General features: G+C 37.7%; 1 protein-coding gene across 1 annotated transcript in view; it reads left to right on the forward strand.

Moving 5' to 3' along the window:
* Positions 1-2,778: 2,778 nt before the first annotated feature.
* Positions 2,779-26,410, forward strand: part of frmd4a.L (FERM domain containing 4A L homeolog) — a 233,586-nt gene continuing 209,954 nt past the window's right edge. The window contains exon 1 of the mRNA XM_018252720.2: positions 2,779-2,940. Coding sequence (XP_018108209.1) covers positions 2,908-2,940 — 33 coding nt within the window. The 5' untranslated portion in view covers positions 2,779-2,907. The remainder of the gene's footprint in view (positions 2,941-26,410) is intronic.

A 26,410-nucleotide genomic window follows, 5' to 3' on the forward strand; every position in this document is an offset into this window, starting at 1 on the left:
CACCCACAATTAGATCTAGCGCAGTGAGCACTGGTATCAGGTGAGCAGGGCTAACTGCTTTGGGTAGAGGGGGGTCTCAGGAATAACAAGTTACACCACTGTTTATTAAACATATCTTCTTACAGCAACCATAATTCATACATACAAGGTCAATTAGCAAAGTGCAAAATTCTGATGCAAATCACTATGCTTTCTTATCCACAATGCAGTGCTTTCCACAGAATTCTGATGTCATTGTGGGCACTCACTCCAGGGGTGTAACTACAGAGGAAGCAGAACCTGCGGCTTTGGGGGGCCCAAGAGGTTTAGGGGCCCCATGAGTCCTTAACTCGTATACTATTTCAATAAATATTAGTAAAACAGGACATTTTGGGGGCCTAAAAATAATTTGCTGTGGGGCCCAGTAATATCTAGTTACGCCACTGACTCATTCCATAGTAGGGTTGCCACCTGTCCGGATTTCACCCGGACAGCACGGTTTTTGGAAGGGCTGTCCGGATTTCCAAATTAGGAAATACGGACAGAACATTGAACTTAATGACATGGCAATCAGCCAATCGCCTCAGCTCCATCCCAACATCATTCACCCCGCCCCTGGCATTACGGGCTTATCCCCCAATGTCACTGGCCAGCTCCCAACAACATGCACCCCGCCCCCCACCCTGTTTTCCCCCAATTGAAAAGGTGACAACCCTACTCCATAGTCTTGAAACTTGCACAACTCATTTATCTCAGGTGCACAAGTTGCTCACTTGTTTTTCTTACTGAATGTGTGTGTGAAAGGCATTACTTCCACCTTGCAGCATCAATAAAGAAACTAGCATACAATTCACGGATACAAGTGTATAGACACAAACAGCTAAAGCAAACTCTAATATTTCTGACACCTCAAGGCTGTTCTTAATTCCTGGGGTTGCTTAATTCCATTGGGCCACTACTTTTCACTTGTCTAAAAATTATCATAACCTGCCTAATGGGCTTATTGGCACTAAGGTACTCAAGTACCTCTGTGAATCAAACCTTGCACGATTTTTGGTACATTAAGGCATTTTGCAATTACAGTTGTGTTCAGAAATTAGCCCATTGGTTCCTAATTATCACACTATGGGGTCGCAGCATTACAAGTTACACACTGAATAGATGATCTGTAGATCACGGTCAGTGTCGGACTGGCCCAATGGGATACCAGGGCCCTCTTTCTTCTAACCATTTGGAATATTTCATGGTCATTACTGCCTTCTGTATGGGAACAGAGAGGCTAAATAGATATGGAAAGAGAGTGAGGTGAGGAAGAGGAGAAATAGTTTGGAGCACAGGCCCATGTGTTCTCTGGTGGGCCCCTGGCATCCCAGCCCAACACTGGTCACGGTAGTATAGTTATATAATGCCAAATTGTTGACACTGTCTGCACTCACCCTCACTGGGCTTTTAACCAAGACCATATTTGCACCCAGGACCCCATAAACATTTAGAGTGGGCTTCTATTCTCCCCATAGTGCATTGTACTATTGCACAAACATTGTCATGAAGCAGTAGAGAAGTTGATGGGTACCAGGATACAATACTGTGTGAGTGCTTCTTGCTTATAATCCAACCTGCAACTCTCTAGCATAGAGTAACAAAGCATCCCACTCCCAGAAAGTTGTGCTTGAACAAGAGCTGCAGTTAGGTCCTCGGATATTAATGAGATCACTAAGGGTTGCGACTAGGAGTCCAGGTATTTAAAGCAATGGAGAATATTTTATTTGCACTTTGAAATCAACTGTTCCTTGGTTGCCCCCTGTTACTCAGGGCCGCCATCAGGGGGGGACAGGGGGGCAAGTGTCCTGGGCCCAGGCATGAAGGGGGGCCCAGCAGTGCTGCAGTTTTGAAAAGAGCCGACCCCCCTTGAGAACGCCGAAGCCATCCGTGCGGCCATCCCGAACAGCCGAAATGTGGAAGTGCCAAGAACAGCCGAAGGACCCCGAAGCCACGAAAACAGCTGAATCCGAACTCCTGAAGCGTGAAAAGACCCAAAGTCACGAGAATAGCTGAAGCCAAAGTCCCAAAGTGGCGAAAAGACCCTAAGTCACGAAAACAGCCGAAATTGAAGCCCTGAAGCGGCGAAAAGACCCAAAGTCATGAAAGGAGGCGAAGTTGAAGTCCTGAAGCCACGAGTTCAATTCTACTGAACACCAATGTGGGTTTTTTTTAATCCCCTGGCCACCAATGTATTATTTTAATATTCTATAGGCCCCTGCCACCAACGTTTTTAAAAAAAAAATTCTCTGACCATCAATAGATTTTTATAACTTGTTTGTGGGGGAGGTTACTTTTTTAGCGCTGATGTCTGTGTGGTCTTTGGGTGGGATGGAGTGGGGCTTGGATGGAGTGGGTGGGATCTGGGGGTGGGTCTTGGGCACCGGTGTGGGTGGGGTCCAGGGGGCCCGAATATTTTGTTGTACCTGCAGTTACCCACCCTATAAAGCCAAATCTTAAAAAGACATTGTGTGTGTGGGGGGGAGAATAAAGGCTCCATGTACAGGCACCAAACATATATATATAATATGGCGCTGCACGTCAGCAGTCAGTAACAGTGAGTGCTTCATCCCCAGTGCGGGACTATGAGCGCACCTTCCGCCCCACTCCCGTGAGAGCGCATCTCGGTTGCTGGGATACCTGCCCTGTGTCACATTACGTAAGGCGGGGATGGTCTGTCAGTGGCTGTGCTGCTGGGAATGTAGAGCAGTCTGTGGGAAGCGGGGAGTGCGAAGCGAGTCGGAGAGAGGTTGTTCATTGGGAACGACTGGTTTAGCAGGTGGCTCCGTGCGCTTTGGCTTCTTGGTTTGTTACAAGCTCGGGATGACTGAATAGGGATCAAACGTTCTACGCTGAAAGGATAGGATTATTTATTTGCAACAGACCAAAATGGAAGGACTTCTGTCTCCAATGAGAGCCAAGGTAGGTTTTACGCGCTTACAAAACTGACTTCGTTTCCTCAGCTTACAATGTGCTTCTTTCTGTGCCCCAATAACAGGAGCGGGTCAGTGAGGTCATGTGACTAGGGCTAAGTTGCTGGGGTGCTGCTGAGATAGTGCCGGGGTAGCAGCTGCAATATCTCTATAGTATTCTCTATATGGGAGCATTTCCTTGTTATCAGTACTGCTCAATTGCTTCTTAGGGTTAGTGCAATATTTATATTAGTGTTCCGCTCTTTGATATTTGGCAAAATGAGCAGCAATCGGTTTAGTTAGGATTTGTACATCTCTGAAGGTACCTGAACTGTGAAGCTGCCATAACCCTTATCACCTAATGTGTCTTTCACTGATACAAGGGAATATAGTGTCACTCACTATTACTAACAGCAACATGACAATCATTGCCATACCTCATGCTTTTGCTTTTCTATCATACAAATGACATATGCCAGAAGGGGTTAGCCATTACTCTTTATGTCTAATTAGGTTAATATATGGCCTTAGGCAAAAGGTGCTTGTGTTTATGATATTGCTTTTATTACCACTATTATGTGGTTAATTGGGTTCTTGGTTATCAATATCAAATGTTTCTACTGTGCTGACAATTAACTATTATAGATCAGGGGAATCTGATTTCATCACCTAGACAACACATAAAAGCTATATGCAGCATCGCAAGAAACAGTTAAATCCCCCAGGGTGAAGGAGCACTGAAGGTTAATGGTGAAAAGCTTTAGGTTGCAGTTTTCAATGAGAGCCATTAACACGTTCTCTTCTGGATATCTCATTATATTCTCTGGAAAATAAATGCTTATTGTCAGTGTGTGGAGAGAAGTGGGTGTGCTGGGTATTTCAGAGCAGCATGTTCGGCTTTGGAAGGGACATGAAGTGCTTGGGTGGCAGATTTGAAGTGTCCATTGGTACCTTACGTGCTGGTCAATTGTGCCACACTGATGCTGTGATGGAGATGCTGCTCAGGTGCCCCAGATGTGCTTCTGGTTTATAAGTTGGAGGGTATCAAACATCAATAATTCCGCTACTCAGCGAAGTAAAATATGTGGATTTTGATTTACATTCACCACTGCAGACCTTTTGTGTTTGAGAGAGGTTTTTGTATAGGGAATTGCAAGTGGCCAGATCTTAGGAGCTTAGTTTAACACCATTGGACACCTATTATCAATTACCCCTTTAAGTTATTGCATTTTCTTGTCATCTTGCAGAACAGTTTAATATGTGTCTCTGCAGATTGGTAAGGCTATCTCCACATAACCATGGTCATAATCTAGTTAATTACAATACACATACAGTATATAGACAGAATGTCAGGAACTGGTGTTCTCTATATCCATGAGGGACCTACACTTGACAGCATATTTTGTGATTCTACATGCTATATGTGCTTATAGGTAGTCTGTACACATATGTAGTACAGGTATAGGACCAGAATGCTTAGGACCTTGGGTTGTTTCTGTAATTTGGATCTTTATACCTAAATTCTTCTAGAAAATCATGTAAATAACCCCAAAAGACTCTGCTTCCAATAAAAATGAATGTCTTAGTTTAAATTAAGTGCAAGGTACTGTTTTATGACTGAAGAGAAAAAGCAAATCATATTTAAAAATTTGCATTATTTGGCTAAAATGGAATCTATTGGGAGCCATTAAGTTATTCTGAGCTTTCTGGATAACGGGTTTCCATATAATGGATCCCATACCTGTACAGGCAAAAGTAGCACCAAGCTTATAAAATGTATTATTACAAAGCACAACATAACATTTGTTTTGTATTGGCAATTCCCATTATACTCATCCCCTCTTATACCAAAGATGTTGTGCGTATGCTCCAAGGATAGTCCTGGGGTAATAAATATACTGCCATTCCCTGACAGTCTACAAATGAATGGTAGCAGATGAAGGAATTTAGAGATGGTATGCATTTCTGTAGTAGGAAGTTATAATTTGTTCATGAAATGTTCTTACCCTTCGCACCTGTTTGGATCTGTACCTGAAAAACTGCCTTTCCATTTAGTGGCTGTGGGGGGTAGACACATGAAGGAATGCAGCCGTAATTTAAGGAACAGTTTTCTTTACATTTATAATCTAGCAACAAACACAAAATGGAATTTACATGTATTCCATGTGGGCTCCTATATAATAGGAACAATTTATAATCTCTGTTTTGTGGAGAACATATATTGTCTGCCAACAATAGAGTTTTGCATTCTTTGAAATGATGTCAGTGTCAGCAGTATGTAGTTACCTAGCAGTGGATGCACCTGTTATGAAAAATGAACCTGCCTATTCATGGGTGCAGATACTCTTATCCTTCTGATATTAATATGTGTTTTTTATTGTGTTAATAGTACAGCTGCAGGCTCCACACATTGTAATAAACCCACATTGACTGTTATTTCAACTTTTAAAGGGGTCCTCAAACCAAAAACAGTTTTTTCAATGGTTTTCATTGGTTTTAAAGTTACACGTAAATGTATTTGCAGCCAAAAGCAGTATTTGTTTATACCTTTCTGTTCTTTGGGTATGACTCTTGAAACAGTGTAACGATATTCATGTTAGCTTTGTGTGTTAATTTTCTTTGATCATTTTGCTTGCAAAATTGTTTCTGGAGTCAGGCATACCTCCCAACATTTGAAAAATTAAGGTTTTGGCGACACCCATTTTATGGCCACACACCCCTAATAACCATGTCCATTTTACAAAATTTGGCAGGTTATGAAAGTTTATACACATTTCTGGGAGTTTTAGTGCAATGTTTTAGGTGTTAACAGTTTTGCTTATGAAAGTGAATTGTCCTTTAAAGGAAAACTATACCCCCAAAATGAATATTTAAGCAACAGATCATTTAAATCAAATTAAGTGGCATACCAAAAAATCTTACGAAACTGGAATATATATTTAAGTAAATATTACACTTTTACATCTCTTGCCTTGAACCATCATTTTGTGATGATCTCTGTGCTGCCTCAGAGATCACCTGACCAAAAATTCTACAGCTCTAACTGTAACAGGAAGAAGTGTGGAAGCTTTAGGTATATTCTAAAGGCATAATTTCACATGCTTCCATTGCCCAACATACTAAACACTAAAATGAAATGCATGTATTTCTGTAAGTAGGGCCTCTAGTAACAATCACATATGTATATTTGCACATGTTTTAGAAACTTAGAACTGAATATTTCTCATAGCTGAAACTGATCATGGGTAGGTCTTAAACAAGGAGCTCAAACAGCTAGCAGGGAAATAGCCAGGCTTGTTTGTCATTGTACACATTGTTATTCTCAGGCTGTTTAGGAAACATTTTGAATGTGTTTGACTAGTGTTGTTTGTAGTGGTTCTGAAAATTGTATTTGGGGAAATGATCTAATGAATCAAATATGGGATACATGCAAATTAGTTTGCAGCAACCCTATCTGTTTTACACTGATAACTAGCACACAACTCAAATTATGGCAGTATGGGTTCGCAGCCAATTTACTGGAACATAATATAGCACATTATATGTGAAGATGGGTAATGAAATATAAAAAAATAAAATATTTGTAAGTTCTCTCTGGTAGCATGATTATGCAATAAAGGTTAGCATCTCATGGTAGAGCATCTCTACATGCATTAATATTAACCTTCTATCCTATGGGACATGTTACAGAACCAAATATTAACTCGTGGATGCAACTGGTTGGACCATGTAATTGCCACACATTTGTGTCAAAAAGAACAAGGTGCTTGGAACCCAATCATATGCTATCATAAATATTTATTGGTTTTCACCTATATTACCTAAGAGGATAGTGGTCATTAGTGAGGCTTTTTATGCTGGCCCTCATCTGAAGCTACGTCGTTTTACTAGTATTTAGTATTAGTAGTATTTTTTTTTAAGGTTGTATCTTTCATGTTGTAAAATTTTACAAATCTTCAAATAATCAGTATGCTTTAACATCAAGACATTCTATAATAAGCATCACACATCTAATTTCATGTTGATGTGTTATATATATCAAATAAGTGGTTGGTGTTTACCCTTTTCGAGTAGCCATTATGATGCATTATATACAGTATGTGGAGTGTCTTAGAGACATGAGAGTTTTTTTTATGAATTGGTGGAGTTCAGAGAAACTAAAGGGAGTGGAACCTTTTTCTGTACCTCAATATGTGTAGACACCCCCTGGGTACATATTTTAGCTCAATTAAAAGAACCTCTTGTAAATCAGGTGGATCTACTGTTTTGAATTTGAGACTAATTCCTCATTCATTTTATAGTATGGTTTTGTTCAGTGGAGTTAAACTGTCCACTAGTTCCAATAAGCCCAACTCAGGGGACATTTCCTGGAGCAGGAGAATTGTAGGTGATCATTTTGGACCAATATGCTTGCGCCATAGATCAGTCCCAGATCATGTCTAGGTTTGGCATTCAGGGCAGTTGGCATACAGAGCACATCAAATCGCTTTCAGTTTCAAGGTTATTTAGTAGGTCAGGTGTATAATTCTAAATTGGACCATTTTTTCCTTTGTGTATTTAAGAAACCTATAGAGGTCATACTTGGCATGGCCCCATTTATCTGCATTTAGTTGAAGAATTATAGCATTCTATTGGTGTCTTGTCTTTGTGCAATTTAGGAGCTCATTGATCCTTTATACATACATGAGATTTGTTTCTTGGGTACAGGGTCCCAAAGGTATGCCTCATGCAGTAGGATTATAGTTTCTATAGTTAGGGACCCAGATTAGGCACTTGTTTTTAATCACAGCAGCAGTCACAGCAGTTTTCACATTCATTAATAGCTCTTTATATTTCTTTGGGTCTCTTTACACTAGTGACTTTATTTAAGGCAGTCTAATAAAGTTGTACTGTAAAGTACTTTGCTACAATACTATGCAACTGCATGAACAATACAGAATAGTGAGGTGCCACATGTTACATGGAATCATTTATTATAAGTAAGTTGTGTCAGAATTGGAAATTATTCTGGTTTGATTTTGGCACATATAGCTAAACTTGCAGGCAGGTAGAATGACCAGCTGCTGCTAAATCTAACATTGCCAATGGGAATTACAGTATCCTGCTACAAATCATAAGTCTGTAGTTTGTTCAAGCATATTAGTCACATGCATGGCGACACTACTGCAACAGTAGTAAAAAGACACAGATCTGGATGGAGACAGCAGGCCTACTATGATGGTGCTTGACAGAAAACATGAAATAACTGTGTTGCTAGTGTCTGATATTATCTGTAGTTCCTGTAATGCAGTAAGGAGAAAGGGAGTTATCTTTTGAAATCCTCGTCTTTTATTTTCAGTTCTTGAAAGCACTTTCATTTCAGTTTTGCCAACCCCTTGTTCTGTAAAAGAGTAAGGGAAAACATTACAAATAAGTGTTTAGATATCAGCTTACTGTCCTAAAACGAATGCATGTCAATAGCACAAAAAATGATTATTACCTAATTTCATTTCATATACCTAACGCTACTAAATTGCAGCGCTAACTACCTTTCTATTATGGTATTTACATAACTGTCACATAAATATGCACAATGTCTTTACATTGTTATTGATAAAATGATCTACCTAACATGTTATATTATATTAAGCCAATTACTGAGGTAACGCTAAAAATTTCACAGAATACAGTTTCATAGTACTGGTTATTGAGTAAAATGAGCGAATTGATTACCAGTTTGAATACTGTTGTAAGGCAGTCTCTCCATTTGTAAGGAAATATCTGTTTATTTTATTTAAATTGCCTTGCTTTTGATCACCCTGCTATTATATTATTTTTATATTACTGTGTACAATGCTATTACTTCTTTTATAAATTCCAGGCAGGACATTGTCTGCATTTAGGTTTCTGCTGTGGGCTATTAACCTCTTGTCGCCGCAGCTAGTAAAAGGCAATGGAGTGAAACAGGTTGTCTGAAGAAGTCTGGTTATGTAGCCCCTTTCGGCAGTTTCCAATAACTCTACATCTTTCATGTCCAGTGTGTTTTGTTTTGGCAGAATGAAAGCACATTCATAACAAAGGCAGGTGCTGTAATGATTTGGTTACTTTCTTTTTTTTTAATTACCTCCTTAACTCCTATTTGTACTTCACCATGTTTTCTTATATTGCTGTAATCCCTGTAACAATTCCAGCACAACTCTGAGATGCAAGAGGAATTGCAGTGATTTAAACTCTCACTAACCTAATATTCTCACAGTGTAGATGACACTGCATTTTATTATCCACAGGTATTTTGGCTTGAGGGAGTGCAATTTTATTCTTTCTTTGGCAAAACAGGTGCAGTAAACTTTAATAATATATGGGATAATATGATCTTTTCTGTAAATGCTAAAGATATTTGAAGTCACCAAGGACTACTGTAAACATAATAAGGTACGAGGCTGCAGGCAAAATACTTATTAATACAGAAGTACTGGTTTGTGTTTCAAGTTTGGCAACCAGTTGGCCTTTAGCCTCATATTCCCATGCTGATCACAGGATTCCAAGGTGACTTCTAATATCAGGTGTGTTGAGCCTGCTCCTCCCTAGTTGTAGCTGTACTACAATCTTTAACACCCTATGATAAGGCATATTGTAGTTCAGTAGAAGCTGAGGTCTACATGTCATAAGCTTATAAATTTTAGGGGTACATTATATTTTTCCCTGGTTTACAGATAGTAAACCAGAAAGTAGACAGTAGAATTAATGAAAAAATATAAAGTCACATTATAAATTAGTTCTGTTTGCTGCTTTTATGATTTCAGTATTGAAGAACTACATTCTGCTTATCTACTTACAGCTAATTGCCATGTTGACAATAAATGGAAACCATTTTTATTACTGAATTTAAAACTAGAGAACAGCTGTTAACTAGTGCATAAAATGATATTCCTTTTATGAAAAAAGCAATTAAATCTTTCTGGCTGCTGCAACAGAAGATTGTGATTTTATTCCCATGTATTTTTAAGGTCAATGAGCCAGTCTAAATAGTATTTTCACAAAGGAAAGTCAATGATCTTTGTGAACATTATGCTTCTTCTGATGATTATGATGAGATATTGTACCAGACAAAGGGCAGAGAGGCAGTCCGGCAGATTATAGAACATCTCTTTTTTTCATAGAAAGAATTTTAGATCCATAGTAGCCTTTGCCAGTTTAGAAAATGACTGTAGTACTCCTTCAATATTAAGGATAGTGCTATTTTTTTTATTTGAACAAACTGCACTCTTATTCAGACAACTCACCAAATCAACTGACTGTTAATTGTAGGGTTTGTCAACATGCATCCAAATACATGTGTTAAAATAATTTTATTTCATTGCGATATTGATACCGATTAACAGTTAACTTCTTTAAGTTGTAGAGCATAGTTTTTGTAAATCAGCATATACCACTGGTAGAACTACAGCTGTAGAAAGTTGCAAGATCACTGATGTTCCTCTTGTCCGTAAAAGAAAAGAAATTAATATAGTGGAACCTTTACCAATCACCCATTACCAGTAGTGCTTCCCAGACTTTTATTGCTTTGCATGGCTGCATTATGCACATTAATGTCTCCTCTTGCAAAAATACTCACTGCTAATCTACACTACTTTGAGCATTCATATATTACTGAAATGCTGTTTACCGGTATATATTTTGAGAACTGGGATATTGTTGAAGAAGTTCTCTTTCAGGGGCTAAAGTTCTGGTGCTTTAGCACATAATGTATTTCTGTTAAACTGTAATAATCTGAAGGGTGTTCCAAAAGAACTGGTAATATCACATTTGTGTGTGCCTCTTTTCCCTTTTGGGCCTTCATTTGCTTCTAAGCATTTCAGTCTCCAGACCAACCTGCCAGGGGACATTTGCCTCGGCTCATTAATTAAAATGGTATAGATTTGCTCCAGAGTAGCAGACCTTAGCAACCAATCAGCAATTTATTAGGTCTTGTGCATTTAAAATAGGAAAAACAAGTGTCCAGCTTGTTTAGATATCTCTAGATATTTAACTGATAACAAAAACGATCTTCCTGGTATGATTATAAGCATTTAAATAAATGATCTGTAGATTCCATATACTGTATACTTTGTGCTTCTGTTTGAACTAAAAATACCTATAATTGTGTGTATATGTGACAAATAAAATAGCCTTAGCACCCTGTGTGCAAATGAAAAAGTAAAAGGACACATGGCAAATGTTAATAAAATGCAGAGCTGGCAACTGCTACCCCCAAATTCTAAAAGAAGGTTTCCCTTTTCAGAAAAAGGTGCCATCCATTGAAAGTTAAAAAAGAAATAGTGGTATTAAGTTGTGGGATTGTAAATGGAACTAAAGAACTTGCTAGACAAGTTTTTATCAACAAAGGTTGTTCACAATGTAAGACCTATTTAATATAATTATATGATAACTGATCCAGTGTCCAGTGAGAAATGGTATTGCCTAATTACTATGATTGTATTTTCTTCCCTCAAAATGGAATTGGCATACTTGCGTAAGGGTGAAGTTGGAAAATTTAAAAGGGAACTAAACCACAACCTTTCTGATTTCAATGTTTTTAGTTCCCATTTAGGTACATATATTAATTTTTTTTGCTGCAGTGTAACACATCTTGTATGTATGCGTGTATGTATAGCAATTTTAAAGTGCTGTTAAGGCGCCACATTGCTGTACAATGCATAAAAGCACATACATACAATATATACAAAAGTATACATGGGGAAGACAAATACATTTACACAGAATTCTTATCAGGACAAAGAGCTAAAGTTCTATGTGATAAGAGACACAGTGGGAAGGAGACCCCTACCCCATAGAGCTTACAGTCTAATTGGATTGGAGGCTAACATACAGGCACAAACTGGAGATGAAAAAGTGCACAAGGCACATCATATGAAATATATCAGGTATCAAGCAGGCTATAGAAGAGGGATGTAGAAAATGGAAATTTGTACAAGAGAAAAGGGAAGGAAATTTCAGAAAATGGCAATACAAAGGAATCTGAAAAAAGTGTTTAATTTCTGTATGAACAGTGGGATAATGTATAGTGTTATGTTTTGGGTAGCTGAGGATGAGTAGAGTATAACAGTGCTTTATTAGCAGAGTTATGCAGGCATTACACAACAGTAAGTTTTCACTTTTAAGCTGACAGGAAGTATGCACAGTAACTCATGTAGACAGTGACACCTGCAGGCCATTTGTATAAACATGTTTGGCATCTCACTTCAAGTGATGTAGTAAATTTAGATTGACCTTGTTTCAGTATTCCTGGTTTCTTAATTCTGACTAAAGATCCAGGCTGAAAGTGTTTTCTGTCAGTATAAGCCTTGCATTTGGCTTGTTGATGTTTCACAATGTCAGCAGTAGATGATTTTGTAGGCACAGTATTTTGTGGAAGTTTGATGTAAGCCACATGTAACTTAGTTGGCATCTGTCTGCCATGTAATAATTCAGGTGGAGATGATTGGGTTGTTGCATGGCGCGTTGCTCTGTAGTTATATAGGAACTCTGTTGTAAATATTTTCCAAGATTTCCCAGTAAGATTTGCTGTCTGTAGTGCTTCTTTCAGACTTCTGTTGAATCGCTGGATTTCTCCATTTGCTTGTGGGTAAACACTGAAGATTTCCTATGCACAATATTCCTCTCTCTCAGAAAGGATACAAACTCATATGAGACAAACTGTGGTCCATTGTCTGATATTAACCCCTTTGGATTACCTTCTCTGCTGAAGACTGTAGACAGAAATGTTATCACTGAAGCTGATGTTATATGAGAAACAAATGCAACTTCTGTCCATTTACTGTAATAGTCCATCAAGGTTATAGCAAATCTGTAGTATAGGAGCATCTGTAAAAGGACAGACAATATCAATAGCAAGTTTTTCCCATGCTGAATCAGGGAATGGTACTGGTTTTACAGCTGGTCTCAACTTAACTTTGTGTACAAAGTTCTTTGCACAACCCAATGAAGTGTTGCTTTGTGGTGAAATTTTAGACACTGGCTGTGTGGCAGGTACTGGTGATGTAGTAATGAGACCATCAACCAATTGTAGGTTTAATGCAGCAAAGAGATCCCTTCCAAGTATAGCATTACCCTTCTTCACAATGTAAAAGTCACATTTTGCAGTATTTGATTCAAATTGTACAGTCACTGGCAAGCAACCAAGCACAGGGATTGGAACCTTTAAGTAACTGACCAGTTTCAGGGCAGGAGCAACAAGCAGATCTTTTGTAAAGTATTTCAAGAAAATATCCTTTGGTAGTATAGAAACAGAAACTGTGCATTATTAGGCCACAATGCTGAATTCACAATCTGTACATTCCCAGCAGCTCCCTTACTGAGAGTATTAGCCTCTGCCACTGCTGTTTCAATTTGGCTAGCAACTATAATAGCCTTTGCAAGGGTTAAATCCTGCTCTAGGAGCAGTCTCTCTCTAATGCGAGGTGAGTTTGTTTTTTCCACTATTTGGTCACAAAGCATTTCATCTGTTAGGTTCCAAAACTCACAGGTAACAACCAGCTCTCTCAATCCTGCTACAAATTGTTCTGTGGATTCGCCATTACGTTGTCCACGTTGGCGGAATTTATCTTTCAGCAACCACATTTACTCTTGGCACGAAAAAGTTCTTTATAGCAGTAAGAGCAGTTTCATAAGTATCATCAGGTAATGGTAATGTATAGAATTCTGCTCCCAGGCAGTGAATAAGTAAAGCACTCTTTCTAGCAGCAGAAATCTCCCCTTGGTAAGCAGCAATAATGTAATTTTCAAACATACAAATCCAAGCAGTAAAAGGAATGCTAGGCTCACCAGGATTTGGGAGAAAAGGTGCAGGCTGCTGCAGAGGTAGAAGAGCCATCCTCGTCGCATTTGTTATGTTTTGGGTAGCAGAGGATAAGTAGAGTATAACAGTGCTTTATTAGCAGAGTCATGCAGGCATTACACAACAGTAAGCTTTCACTTTCACTTTTAAGCTGACAGGAAGTATGCACAGTAACTCATGTAGACAGTGACACCTGAAGGCCATTTGTATCAACACCACATATAGTATGTAAGAAAATGAGTAAAAAAAGTAATACAAAATAGTCATAAGTGAATTGATTCAGACTGATTTCATTTGGTCTGAATAATGGTGATTATTTCACTGGTGGCATATTATTCTGATGATGAGAAAGTAGAATATTGAATCAGGGGATAGAGAGATTTTTTAAAAATATATTATTTGTCAATATATTTTTTATATGCAGAATTTGCATTCACCAATTTTTCTGCCCATTTTGAATAATCTTGCACAGGGAAGTTGCTCTTTATTGGTAGATTTGGATCAGCCATCCATCCATGGGCGTAACTATAGAGGAAGCAGACCCTGCGGCTGCAGGGGGGCCCAGGAGGTATAGGGGCCCCATGGGCCCTAATTCATATAAAATTTCAATAAATATTGGAGAAACAAGTCAACCCCAAAACATTTTGGGGGCCTGAAAAATAATTTGCTGTGGGGCCCAGTAATATCTAGTTACGCCACTGCATCCATCATAGGTGTCAGAACCAAGACAGGGCAGGGGGTATGTGCCTACCACACAATTATTTATTCAGGGAGGTTTTCTGTGGTGCCTCAAATCCATAACTGCTCAGTTAAATGTGGACTGAGGTGAGGCTAGAGTTTGCTACTCATTATTACATTTACCTGTAAAAGCTGAAATTCAACTCTAAACAACTTTTCAAACATTATCCGTAGTAAATAAACAACACTGAGGCAGCTTTTTGCAATTGTGTGTGCCTGTGTGGTACATGGGAGTGAGAAGAGAACAAAAGGGAGTGGTGGATTTTGAGTGTGGTTGTGATTGTGCATTTGTCATTCATGAGGTTTCTAATGTAACAGTGGTAACCAATGATTATAATATGACATGCGGTGGGAGGAGACATTACATTGTTTCTGTCCAACTGGGAAATAAAAAGTAAAGGATAACAAAACTAATAGTAAGGTTGCAGGAAAGAGGTACAGGCAGAGGCCAGTTAGAAGTTGAACATTGCATGAAACACGTAGGGGCACATTTACTAAGGGTCGAAGTGAATTTTAGAATTTCAAAAACTTCGAATTTCAAAGTAATTTTTGGATTCTTCGACCATTGAATAGGCCAAATTCGACTTCGATTCAAAGTGAAAAACTTTGACTTGGAAAATCAAAGTACTGTCTCTTTAAAAAAGTTAGACTTCGACACTTCGCCATCTTAAACCTGCCGAATTGTTGTTTAGCCTATGGGGGACCTCCTATAACCTATCTTGAGTGTTTGGGCAAGTTGTGAGAAATCGAAGGATTTTTGGTAAAATCGTACGATTAAAATGCTCAAATCATTCGTTTCAAAGGATTTCATCTTACGATCATACGATTTTAAAAATACTTCGACTTCGAATGTCGAACTACCCTATTCGATGGTCGAAATTCGACCCTTGATAAATATGCCCTGTACTGTATTGTCAATAAGCCAAACCTTAGGATGGACAGTCTATAATGATATATCTTGCCTAATGCTAATTTCTGTACATGGTATGGTGGTTTCTTCAAGAGAGTTATTCACAAGCTAATAATGCTGGGACTTTCTGGCTACTTCTTGTATCAAGATAAGTCTTTGGAATTCTTTTTCATTTAACTTGCATTTCTGGCAATGTAACTTGTATGAATGAAGCATTAAGAATGTAATTCAAGCACATGTATCATTTTTAAATGACTTTGCTTATTTCCTTTTAGCAATTGCATCTATTCATAAATAAGAGAGGTTCCTCCTCTAATTTATTATTAATTCATTAATAGAAGTGTAGAAGTGCAGAACAGAAGTGAAATGTGCTGATTCATTTCCCATTCATGAATTATAAATTAGCCTAGCATGGCCAAGTGCATGAAATATTAGAATCTTAATCACATGGACACTTTATTTTAATGTATTGTATGTCATGCAGTTTTTCAGCAAAGATCCAAGTTCAGCATGTTTATTCTCCTATGCACCAGGACATCCTCTAAAATATGTGCAGTTAAATTAATTCTATTTCACCAGCAATTATATCTTTTTTATATCAGATGTTGGTTGTAAAGCAAGGTTTTATTCAATATACTGTTATATTGGAAATAATACGTTAGATTAAATACACAGTTTTCATGGTCATGTAGTAACAGTTGAAGGGCAGCAATACTGAGAAAATACGCACAAATATGCATTCTGTAATTTGTAAACAGTTTTTACTAAACTTTCCCACTATATATATACCAAGAATATTGTTATTATATGTAGGAAATTAAAAGTTGATTTCTAAGTAATACTTACATGGGGCATGTATAAAAAACATAGTGGTTCCATAATAATAATAATGTGTGTTCATTTTTAATAATATGTAATTTGGTGTTTTTCAGCACCAAGATTTTCTAGAAAGTAAGATTGTTACATATATTGCTCCATGAGAATAAGGGTAAACTGCATTATTGTTCTATTAGCCAGCTGTTACAATACACCTTTTATTTGAAAAAAATATTTAGTTACAATTATTCTTTATAAAATGTATACAGTCATATGAAAAAGTTTGGGAAACCCTCTTAATTCTTTGGAGTTTTGTTTATCATTGGCTGAGTGGGCTTTCAAAGTAGCAACTTCCTTTTAATATATAACATGTCTTATGAAAACAGTAGTATTTCATCAGTTTATGGGAATAACAGAAAATATGCAATATGCATCATAACAAAATTAAACAGGTCCATAAATTTGAGCACCCCCAACAGAGATATTACATTAATACTTAGTTGAGCCTCCTTTGAGCCACGTTGAGCAAATGTAACAGCCTCTAGATGCCTTTTATAGCCTTTGGTGAGTGTCTGGATTCTGGGTGGAGGTATTTTTTACCATTCGTCCATACAAAATCTCTCCAGTTCAGTTCAATTTGATAGCTGCCTAGCATGGATAGACTGCTTCAAATCATCCCATAGATTTTCGATGATATTCAAGTTGGGGGACTGTGACGGCCATTCCAGAATATTGTACTTCTCCCTCTGCATAAATGCATTTGTAGATTTTGAAGTGTGTTTAGGGTCATTGTCTTGTTGGAATATCTAACCACTGCGTAACTTCAACTTTGTGACTGAGGCTTGAACATCATCCTGAAGAATATTGGGTTGAATTCATCCGACCCTCGGCTTTAACATGGACCCCAGTCCCTAAACTAGCCACACAGCCCCTCAGCATGATGGAACCTCCACCAAATTTGACAGTAGGTAGCAGGTGTTTTTCTTGGAATGCAGTGTTCTTCTTCTGCCATGCAAAGTGCTTTTTGTTATGACCAAATGACTCAATTTATGTCTTATCAGTCCAAAGCACTTTGTTCCAAAATGACTGTGACTTGTCTAAATAAGCTTTTGCATACAACAAGAGACTCTGTTTGTGGTGTGAGTGCAGAAAGGGCTTCTTTCTCATCACCCTGCCATAAAAATGTTCTTTGTCAAATTGCGCTGAATTGTAGAACGATGTACAGATACTCCATCTGCAGCAAGATGTTCTTGCAGGTCTTTGGAGGTGATCTTTGGGTTGTCTGTAACCATTCTCACAATCCTCCGCATATGCTGCTTTTGTATTTTTCTTGGCCTGCCAGACCTGGGTTTTACAGCAACTGTGCCTGTGGCCTTCCATTTCCTGATTACATTCCTTAAAGTTGAAACTGACAGTTTAAATCTCTGCGATAGTAGTAGTATTGTAAAATGTTCTTCTCTGCCTCTGTCAGGTATCTCACAGCAATTAAATGAAAAAGCTGGCCATACATGTAAAGATCTGCTTGTCTGAGGTCACTTAACGTACAGCTCTTTTACCAATGTACCTCCGTGAGGGGGGCCCAAGTGCCAAAGGATCAGATTACAATGCAGGACAAGCAGGCCATCAGGGCATGGACCAGATATAGGTCATAGACCCCCTTGGAAGGCCCCATGCACAGGCCAATACGCTTCTGACACACTTTCCCATTCCTATATGGGTTCTTCAAGGTCCTTTCTAATGTTTATTAATCATTTTTACCTGTTTTGGTGCATCTCAGATATGTTAATCACATATCCATATATTCAAAGGATAGTCTCATATTTTCCCCTGCTGTATGTATGTCTTACAGTAGTTTGGTATTGACACAAAACCTTGATAAAGAGTTGAAAGCCCCCTGAGCACATTCTTAAAAGCTGGGCTGGCACGAAAATTGTTCCTGAGGCATTTACTTATCTAACTGTATCTGTCAATTCATCATCATCTTGAATCGGGCTTACTTTGCACAAATGACAACTCTATGCACAACCAAATTCCATTCAAATAGTAAATTACCACAAACTCACCTGTCAATGAAAACCTCTTTAATAACATGAAATGGTTATTACTCTGGGATTTTGAGTTTCCCAGTACAGTTCATTGTAAAGAGGCCAGTCCAATCAATAAATTTGCTTATACTGTCTGTAAAGCCTATGGCAAATGTTCTGATCATTAGTTGCTTCCTAACCAGGCATATTTTTCATATAAACCTTTCATTTACTTTGCCCTTATAACACCCAAAATGCTAACTCTAAAGTTTATTAGGCTTTCTAAAAAATACCAAAAACTTGCCATCAAGATAATGTATATAGCTTTATGCATAAAATCCCTGGCCTGGATTGGCCGTTATTACAGTGAAGAGAGTACATAATTCAATAATATTCTATATTCAAACTACCCTAGAGAAATTGTGCAAAGGGTGTAGTGCTTACTAACCCAGGCAGATCATTAAATAAAGAGTGAGTGACGTACATATACATTCAGGAAGGCCAGTGCATGGGACTTTTTGATTTACAACAGATATTTCTACAAAACTTTTCTGTATTACCCCATGCACAGAACATTTATATTGTGCAAACAACTTATACATTTTACATCAAAGATTACTTTTATGTAGCACCAAGGAGTTTGCACATATTTGTACACAGACAGGCCATATTATAACCAGGCAAGATACGCAAAAATGCTAATCACAACATGTTGATCAGCTAAGCTTTCACAAATAAATGGAATAATAATAGGATATAATGGAAACTTGATAAGCTTGCATTTGCCTACTAAAATAAATTAATCTCTGACCTCGCGGTTTGTCTGATAAGGGGAAACACAGGGAGAACATACAAACTTTTGCAGCGTACATGTCTATGCAGGCACTGCATGCGCTTAGGTGGATGCAGAGCCATTCTATGAGCAACAATGTCTGCCCATTGCAACTTAGTGGAAGTAGTGAATGGTATAGTACCAGTAGTGTGTTTATGTGGATTAATGTTATTTTAGCCTGCACAGTTATGGTAGGCTGTTTTACATTCCTGCACAAATATGTATGGAATTGCAAGGCTGCCATTTGTCTCCAGGTTATTTACATCATATTAGTGCAACAGATGGTACGCAGAAATAAAATGGCTTTCTATTTTTTATTGTGGGCAGTTTTTCTGAAATTGAAGAATAAACTTTAATGTTCCTCTCTTCGGTGTTTCAGTCTGGCAGCTCGATAATCCAGAGGTGGGCTCTGAACTGTTACAATTTGCTACATTAGTTGATACTTTTTTTTTAGCAGCACTGAATGTAGAATGACAATAACTATTGTATCAATTATAACAGCTGCATTTAATAAAATGTATCAACTAATGTATCAGTGACCCCCCTCCAGAGCATCTCCAGGGGGACATGAGAAGGTGAAAAATATTACTTTAATCTTCAATATTTGAAAAACTCTCAAAAATAAAAAAACAATTGAAGAGCAAGTCTGTATTTCTGGTCTACGATCTGAAAACTACTGAACTGGAGTGTTTGAAAGGTCAACAACATGGTTATATCACATATTATATACTGTATACATGTGTTATTTTTAAAGTTCATTTTTAAAGGTATCAGGAGATTTCCTGAGTAAGGGTCTGGCCACACAGGGCGTTTTGGGGCGAGCAATCTCCCCAAATGCCTTCCCTGACTCTGCGCTGGCTAAAATGAAAAAACGCTGCCGCGAATCACACGCGGCGGTTGTTTTCCGAAGTCTCCTGAAGTTGCCTCACGAGGAAACTTCGGGGCGACTTTGGAAAACGAATCGCCGCGTGTGATTAGCGCCTGCGTTTTTTTCATTTTAGCCACAAAAACGAAGCCATTAGTCGCCAGTCGACCAAATCTCCCCAAAACGCCCAGTGTGGACTTACCCTAAGTGCTGGTGTTTACACATACAGCAGAGAGCATATCAAGTTTGGCAGCCCTATATAGTTCTTTTTGATATTCCCTGTATTAGCTAATGCATTAAACAGGACCCGTTATATTATGCCTCTAGCATGCTAGGAATTATAGTAGCATGATCAAACATCCACATAGTTACAGATTTTAAATATTGTACACAAATAAAAAAATTCCAAGAACTGTTGTACTTTATTGCTGTAAAGGGTGGTATTAATTCAATAAAATATAAATATACCAAAACCCAGACTTGTAGCAGAATAAACCCCCTTAGCATTAAAATATGTAATATGTTTTTAATGGTTTAATTTGCTGTACTTGTTTGTTCATTAGAAGTTACAGCTGGGAATTCTTTTTTTACCAATGCACATTAAACATTAGCTGACATTCAAAACCTGCATGTCATTGATCGAGCTCTGTCTATTAAGGCTCAAATGATAGACAGATAAGTTATTGATTTCCTAGAAACTGCTGGTGTGATTATGGTATGGATTTCTTTGTGCACCAGAGGCAAATGGTTTCTTGTCATACAGAAACATTCATTGAAAACACTGATAGCAGAGCAATAGAAGAAGCTGCAATCCTTATAATGAATTATCCACAGAAATTGTTTTCTTTTAATCTCTTTAGGAGGAGCTGATGGTCAACATTTATATCACCCCCTATGACATTAAAGAAAAGACCCTGTTGTAAACGGGATTACATTCTTCATTGCCTTGTTTCCTCAGATATTTTGTTGTGGACAAATGAACCTACTAGGAAACAGACTAATAAGTCATTTAACTCTTGCTGCATTACTAATGCATCTAGAACAAACAGACCATTTTGATACTAAAGTGTAGCTGCACATTCAGGGGCAGATTTATTAAGCGCTGTAAAGAAACGGCAACAAAATTCAGCACAGAACACAAAAATCTGGAGTTCGCAGGGTATAAAATAAAACACACCTTGATAAATTCGCCATTTATTTCACACAATTTTACATAACATCATAAATAGGTTCCTTAGTAGAATTAACCCCCAATTTACAAAAGGGGGATGCACACTGGTCATATTCCCTAACCACTCACATAATGTTCAAAAATGTCTCTTACTCCCCCATACCCTAGCCCAAAAGGCCCCTGATTTATTGGCTACCATGTCTGGTCACTTCACAACTGCATGAGTGCACTCAAATTTTTATGGCATTTTCTCTATGCCATTCAGGAACACCGAGTTGCAGAGATCTTGCTGGTCACCACTGTTCATACATGTCAAATTACTTGTTCACCCCATTCATCCCAACCCCCTTACACCATTTAAATAATAGTTGAAGTGCACAACATTAATTAATTTTCTTTACTCTACTTGAAATAAATGCCCTGTTGGGGATAATGCCAAGCCCGAGGCCTGTATTACAAATTTACCGGCAATGTAGCTGCCGGTAAATTTGTAATACCCTTCAAAAAGAGCCCTCGGACTGCCCCCAATCCCCTGTAACTTATCTTTTCTCCTCAGTCTTCTCTTCTCCACACTGTGGCCCACCCCTTTTGACATCACAGCCCACCCCTTTTGACGTCACGGCCCGCCCCTTTTATTCCCGCCCCCACCAGCCGGTAAAAAATATAAGAAAAGGTGGCATCCCTAGCTACAAAGCAAACACATGTTGTTCACCAGAAAGGTAGAATATTCTATAACTGTAAAAAAAAAATCTGAATATACTGTAAAAAGTGGCTGTAAATGTATACTAACGGCAAAACGATACTCATGTTTTTATTTATTTAAATGGTTTTAGTAGCCTTAAGGAAACCGCCAGGTCCCTAGCATTCCAAATAACAGATCCCAGCCCTGTTATATACTCTAAACACCTACAGTGTCCCACCATAAGGGCACATGCAATATCAATGACTAATTTCAAAGTTTAATGTCTAACTAATCTTTGCAGCATAATACTGAGGTGCTGTTTGCTCCCTCCACAGTTAATGCATTTGTTTGATTGACTAGTAGTCTTAAGTTTGTCAATTTAAAGTGGCCACTTTTTATTACAAATGTCCAAGAGGTAAGGTTCAGTAAAATCCACACTTTTGTGAATTTGTGGAGCAACGACCATTTGCCAGAGCGAAAAGTCACCTGGTGATAGAGTGCGAACAAATGCTAGTGACGGTCTCTTATGCTAGCGAAATTGTCATCTGTCCCTGTTAGTGAATTGGCAATATCCCTGCGGATTGGATTTCTGACGAATATTCACTAGTGATGGCCACTTCGCCCTTTAGTGCATCTGCTCCTTTGTTTTTGTACATAAAACTTTTCAAGCAAAGTGTTTTCATAATAAAAAAATGTCACCATGGAGGAAAGCACCCTAGACAGTGTTTTCCTGGTTCTACAGTATTTCCAGGCCAAGTAGGCAACCTGGCCAACTAAGTCGCCTGCCACACCATTCACGCAGAGGAAGCGTGAGTGCGCATGTGCAGAAGAGCTGAAGAAGTGAGTGCGCATGCGCCGAAGAAACGGAAGCGAGTGCGAGTGTGCTTGCACAGAAGAGCGCACACTCTGCGTTCAGAAAGAACTGCAGCCACAGCTTAAGGACACAAGGGTCTGAACTAGGGGAAGGCATCAGAAGAGATGTGTGCCTAGCGCCTAAGCATGTGCCTCTTCTGCCTACTCCTAGTTCTGGCCCTGTATAAAGGTAATGCCTGTAAATATGTTATATTAGTACACCTGCAGTTGCTCTTTTATCTTGTCTGAAACTAGTTATTGGAAGGAAGAAACATCTGTTTGACATTACCAGTAATTGCTAAATGCTGTTATCACAATCGCATACAGCAAAAGTGCAGCAACAAGCTATCAATCAGTATAAGGAATATTCTTTTGACTGAGATCAGAGAAACTGCTTCTGACTGTCATGGCAACAGCCTCAGCAGTGACACACTTTGATGCTTGATTGCTTTACAATTCATTCTGGAAAGTAGTTTCGTCACCCCATTAATTTAATTCATTTTTTTTCTTAACAACCTCATTTAAATTTTAGGCTTGTGTATGATCTAGGATTAAAATTCTATCTTTGAATTAAAAGCTTTATTAAAAATGAAACAAAGAGATAATTATATACCATTTTGGCAGATCTTCCAGTTCATAAAACCCTCTGCAATGACAGAAAACATAAAATGTAATGTAATTATATGTTTTCACTTAACCATGTCCTATTTCTTTTGTTACATATAAACTCTCACCAGCTGACCAGCTGTTATGCACATTTGACTTTGTATATTGAATGCTGTGACCTCCTAAAATATATGCAGCAAGACCTATACAACAGAAATAAAAATGAATGTTTGTCAAGATTATGTCAGGACAAAACCGTAAAACTGACAGCATATTATTGGGAAAAATCAGCAGATTATTGGGACAAGCACTTGAATTGTATGAGCAGCCAGGTTGATGAGCATTACTGATTTGTGACCTTCACAAGGTTATTTGCAGTAAATCTTCCTTTAATTTGCAACAAAATGATTATAAAGCTGATAAAAGGCAAAGAGGAGCACACATGGACTGTGTGCTTTTCTATCCAGGAGGTAACAGGCTACAGTGCATCCCAGGAGAGATTAAAGGCTTGTCTTTTGCCGTTTAATTCCCATGATGAGTACTCATGATTTTAACTGCTTTAACATGGGTTTAACTAGACTAGACACAGAGGTAAGAATGCCTTTTATGGGGGGGACAAAGGAAATTATATGGTAAGCACATTTTAACCAAAGTGCTCACACCTTGTTAAGCATAAGTATTCACCTGATGTTTGGCTAATCATTCAATGACATAATCTGTTTATAGTTAGAGCATAACATTATAAGTCATGTAGACCTCTACCTATAGAACAGACAGGTTGCGGACTAAACCAAGAATAATGAAGGAATATTTTCTGATCAATCAACTACCATGGTCTCTGTCAAACACATCTATCTCTGTTTCGGAGTCATTAATCAGACTGAAATATAAAGGAGGTCTAGAGAGTGCCATTGTTATAAGCCAGCTAGTATAAAATGGTCTATTACAGAGCAGAAGGTGTGGTTCATTGGAATTATAAATGACATATGGGATAGTACATATTTCTGCAGATTCAGAAAAGGAAACAAGAGCACACGCAGATATTGCAGTGTTTATGCTGACTTCCTGTGGTTTTTTTTTTTCATTTAAAGAACCATTTCTTAAGGCTTTTAAAACAACTAAACATAAAAAACAATAGAATATTTTGCCCCCATCTTGGATTCATTCTAACTTTATTATTACAGACAAAAAGGAAAACAAAAGAATTCTTATCAAAAGATAAGAGTTATAATATAAATTGACCACTCTCTTCACAAATCTTTTGCCTCAAGCCCCCTTTAAAGGAAAACTATACCCCCCAAACAATGTAGGTCTCTATAAAAAGATATTGCATAAAACAGCTCATATGTAAAACCCAGCTTCATGTAAATAAACCATTTTCATAATAATACACTTTTCTAGTAGTATGTGCCATTGGGTAATCAAAAATAGAAAATTGCCATTTTAAAAAATAAGGGCCGCCCCCTGGGATCGTAGGATTCACTGTACTCACAAACAAACCATACATGTTAGGTCACATGAGCCAATTAACAGACAGAGTTGTGTCTTTTGCTTCAACACTTCTTCCTGTTACAGTTAGAGTTGAAGTATTTCTGGTCAGGTGATCTCTGAGACAGCACAGAGACCATCACGAAATGGTGGCTCAAGGCAAGAGATGTAAAAGGGCATGATTTACTTAAATATATATTCCAGTTTGGTGAGATTCTTTAATATGCCACTTAATATGATATGAACTATCTGTTGCTTAAGTGTTCATTTTGGGGGTATAGTTTTCCTTTAAGGCACTCCTCCAGAAATCTGGAGGCCCTTAATAGTTCAATTAGAAAAATATATGGTGGGGTTTTTAGTGTCAATTTATTAGAATAATATTAAGTAATTCATAAAAAATAATCCCCTGTGGTTGGCCAGTCTACAATTAAAATTAAATAAAAAAATATAGCCAATACCCTGACTTGCATAACATTTATAAACTAATATGACCTTACTAAAATACATTATCCATTAAAAACAAAAACAATCAAAATTAGTAGCAAGCAAAAATAATCAAATAATAATACCCAAAATAGAAAAGATTAAAAACAGTAGATCATCACAGTATGAAAATGTAATATTCCAAAACTTTCTGTGGCTGGATAGTTTTCATTCACCTAAGGGAGAGTCTTTGCGAATAACAAAAATGTTAGTTTTTGAGGTTATAACTTTGGGGGCTATAAAAAGCAGATAATGCACTGGTTCCCTCAATACCTGAGTTAATATTTCACTTAGCATATGCACCATTACCTCTGATACTGACTCACGATTCTAAGTAGACAAACAATCACTTCCTGTTAAGAATTGCGTTCCACCAATGATACATTCATTATACTGCTTCGATTTCTCCATTTACCACCAGTTACACTGCTGTCTCTCCGTACACGAACTCCATCTAGCTCAATTGAAAGTCTGTAACTTTATTACTTATTTAGTACTTTTCGTATAGAAAAGCTTCATCGGGCACAAAGGAGCAGAATTATCAAAATGTGAGATTAGAGCGTGCCATAGAAAAAAAATCACCACTTTCTATGCATTAATTTGGGATTTTTTTAAGTGTATTTATTAATGGGTGAAAGTTTACCATATAAATAAGTGAAAGTTAACCATTTGATAAATACACTTCTAAAATTACCATAAGAATGAATAGAAATTCTATTCTAAACTCACATTTTGATAAATCTGTTCTTTAATATTCAAAAAATAAGAAATGTTTGTTAAAGGGGATGTAAACTCACAAATAAACAGGAGGTTTTTACATGACTGAAAAACATTGCTATTTTGAACTTGCAATTAAACTGTTCCTTAGAATTGTTTACACCACTGAAACTCTGAAAAAATAATATATATATATATATATATATATATATATATATATATATATATATATATATATAAAATATTCTCTTTCTTTAGTATCCTCTCCTAAAAGTGGTAATTCAGGGTGAGGATACCAAAGATTCAAGTGAACCCCGTCTAAAGCAGTAATGGTGTCTCCCCTCTGCATATCATGGAATAGTAGTAGCAATGCAAATAGTACATGGCACCATTGTCAGCTTATTATTACCTGTGTTGATTATAATAGATAACAAGGTTAATTTACCAATATTAATAGGGGGTCCAGGTGCTCAAGCCCCA

This window comes from Xenopus laevis, chromosome 3L (genome assembly GCF_017654675.1).
Source record: "Xenopus laevis strain J_2021 chromosome 3L, Xenopus_laevis_v10.1, whole genome shotgun sequence".
NCBI lineage: Eukaryota > Metazoa > Chordata > Amphibia > Anura > Pipidae > Xenopus > Xenopus laevis.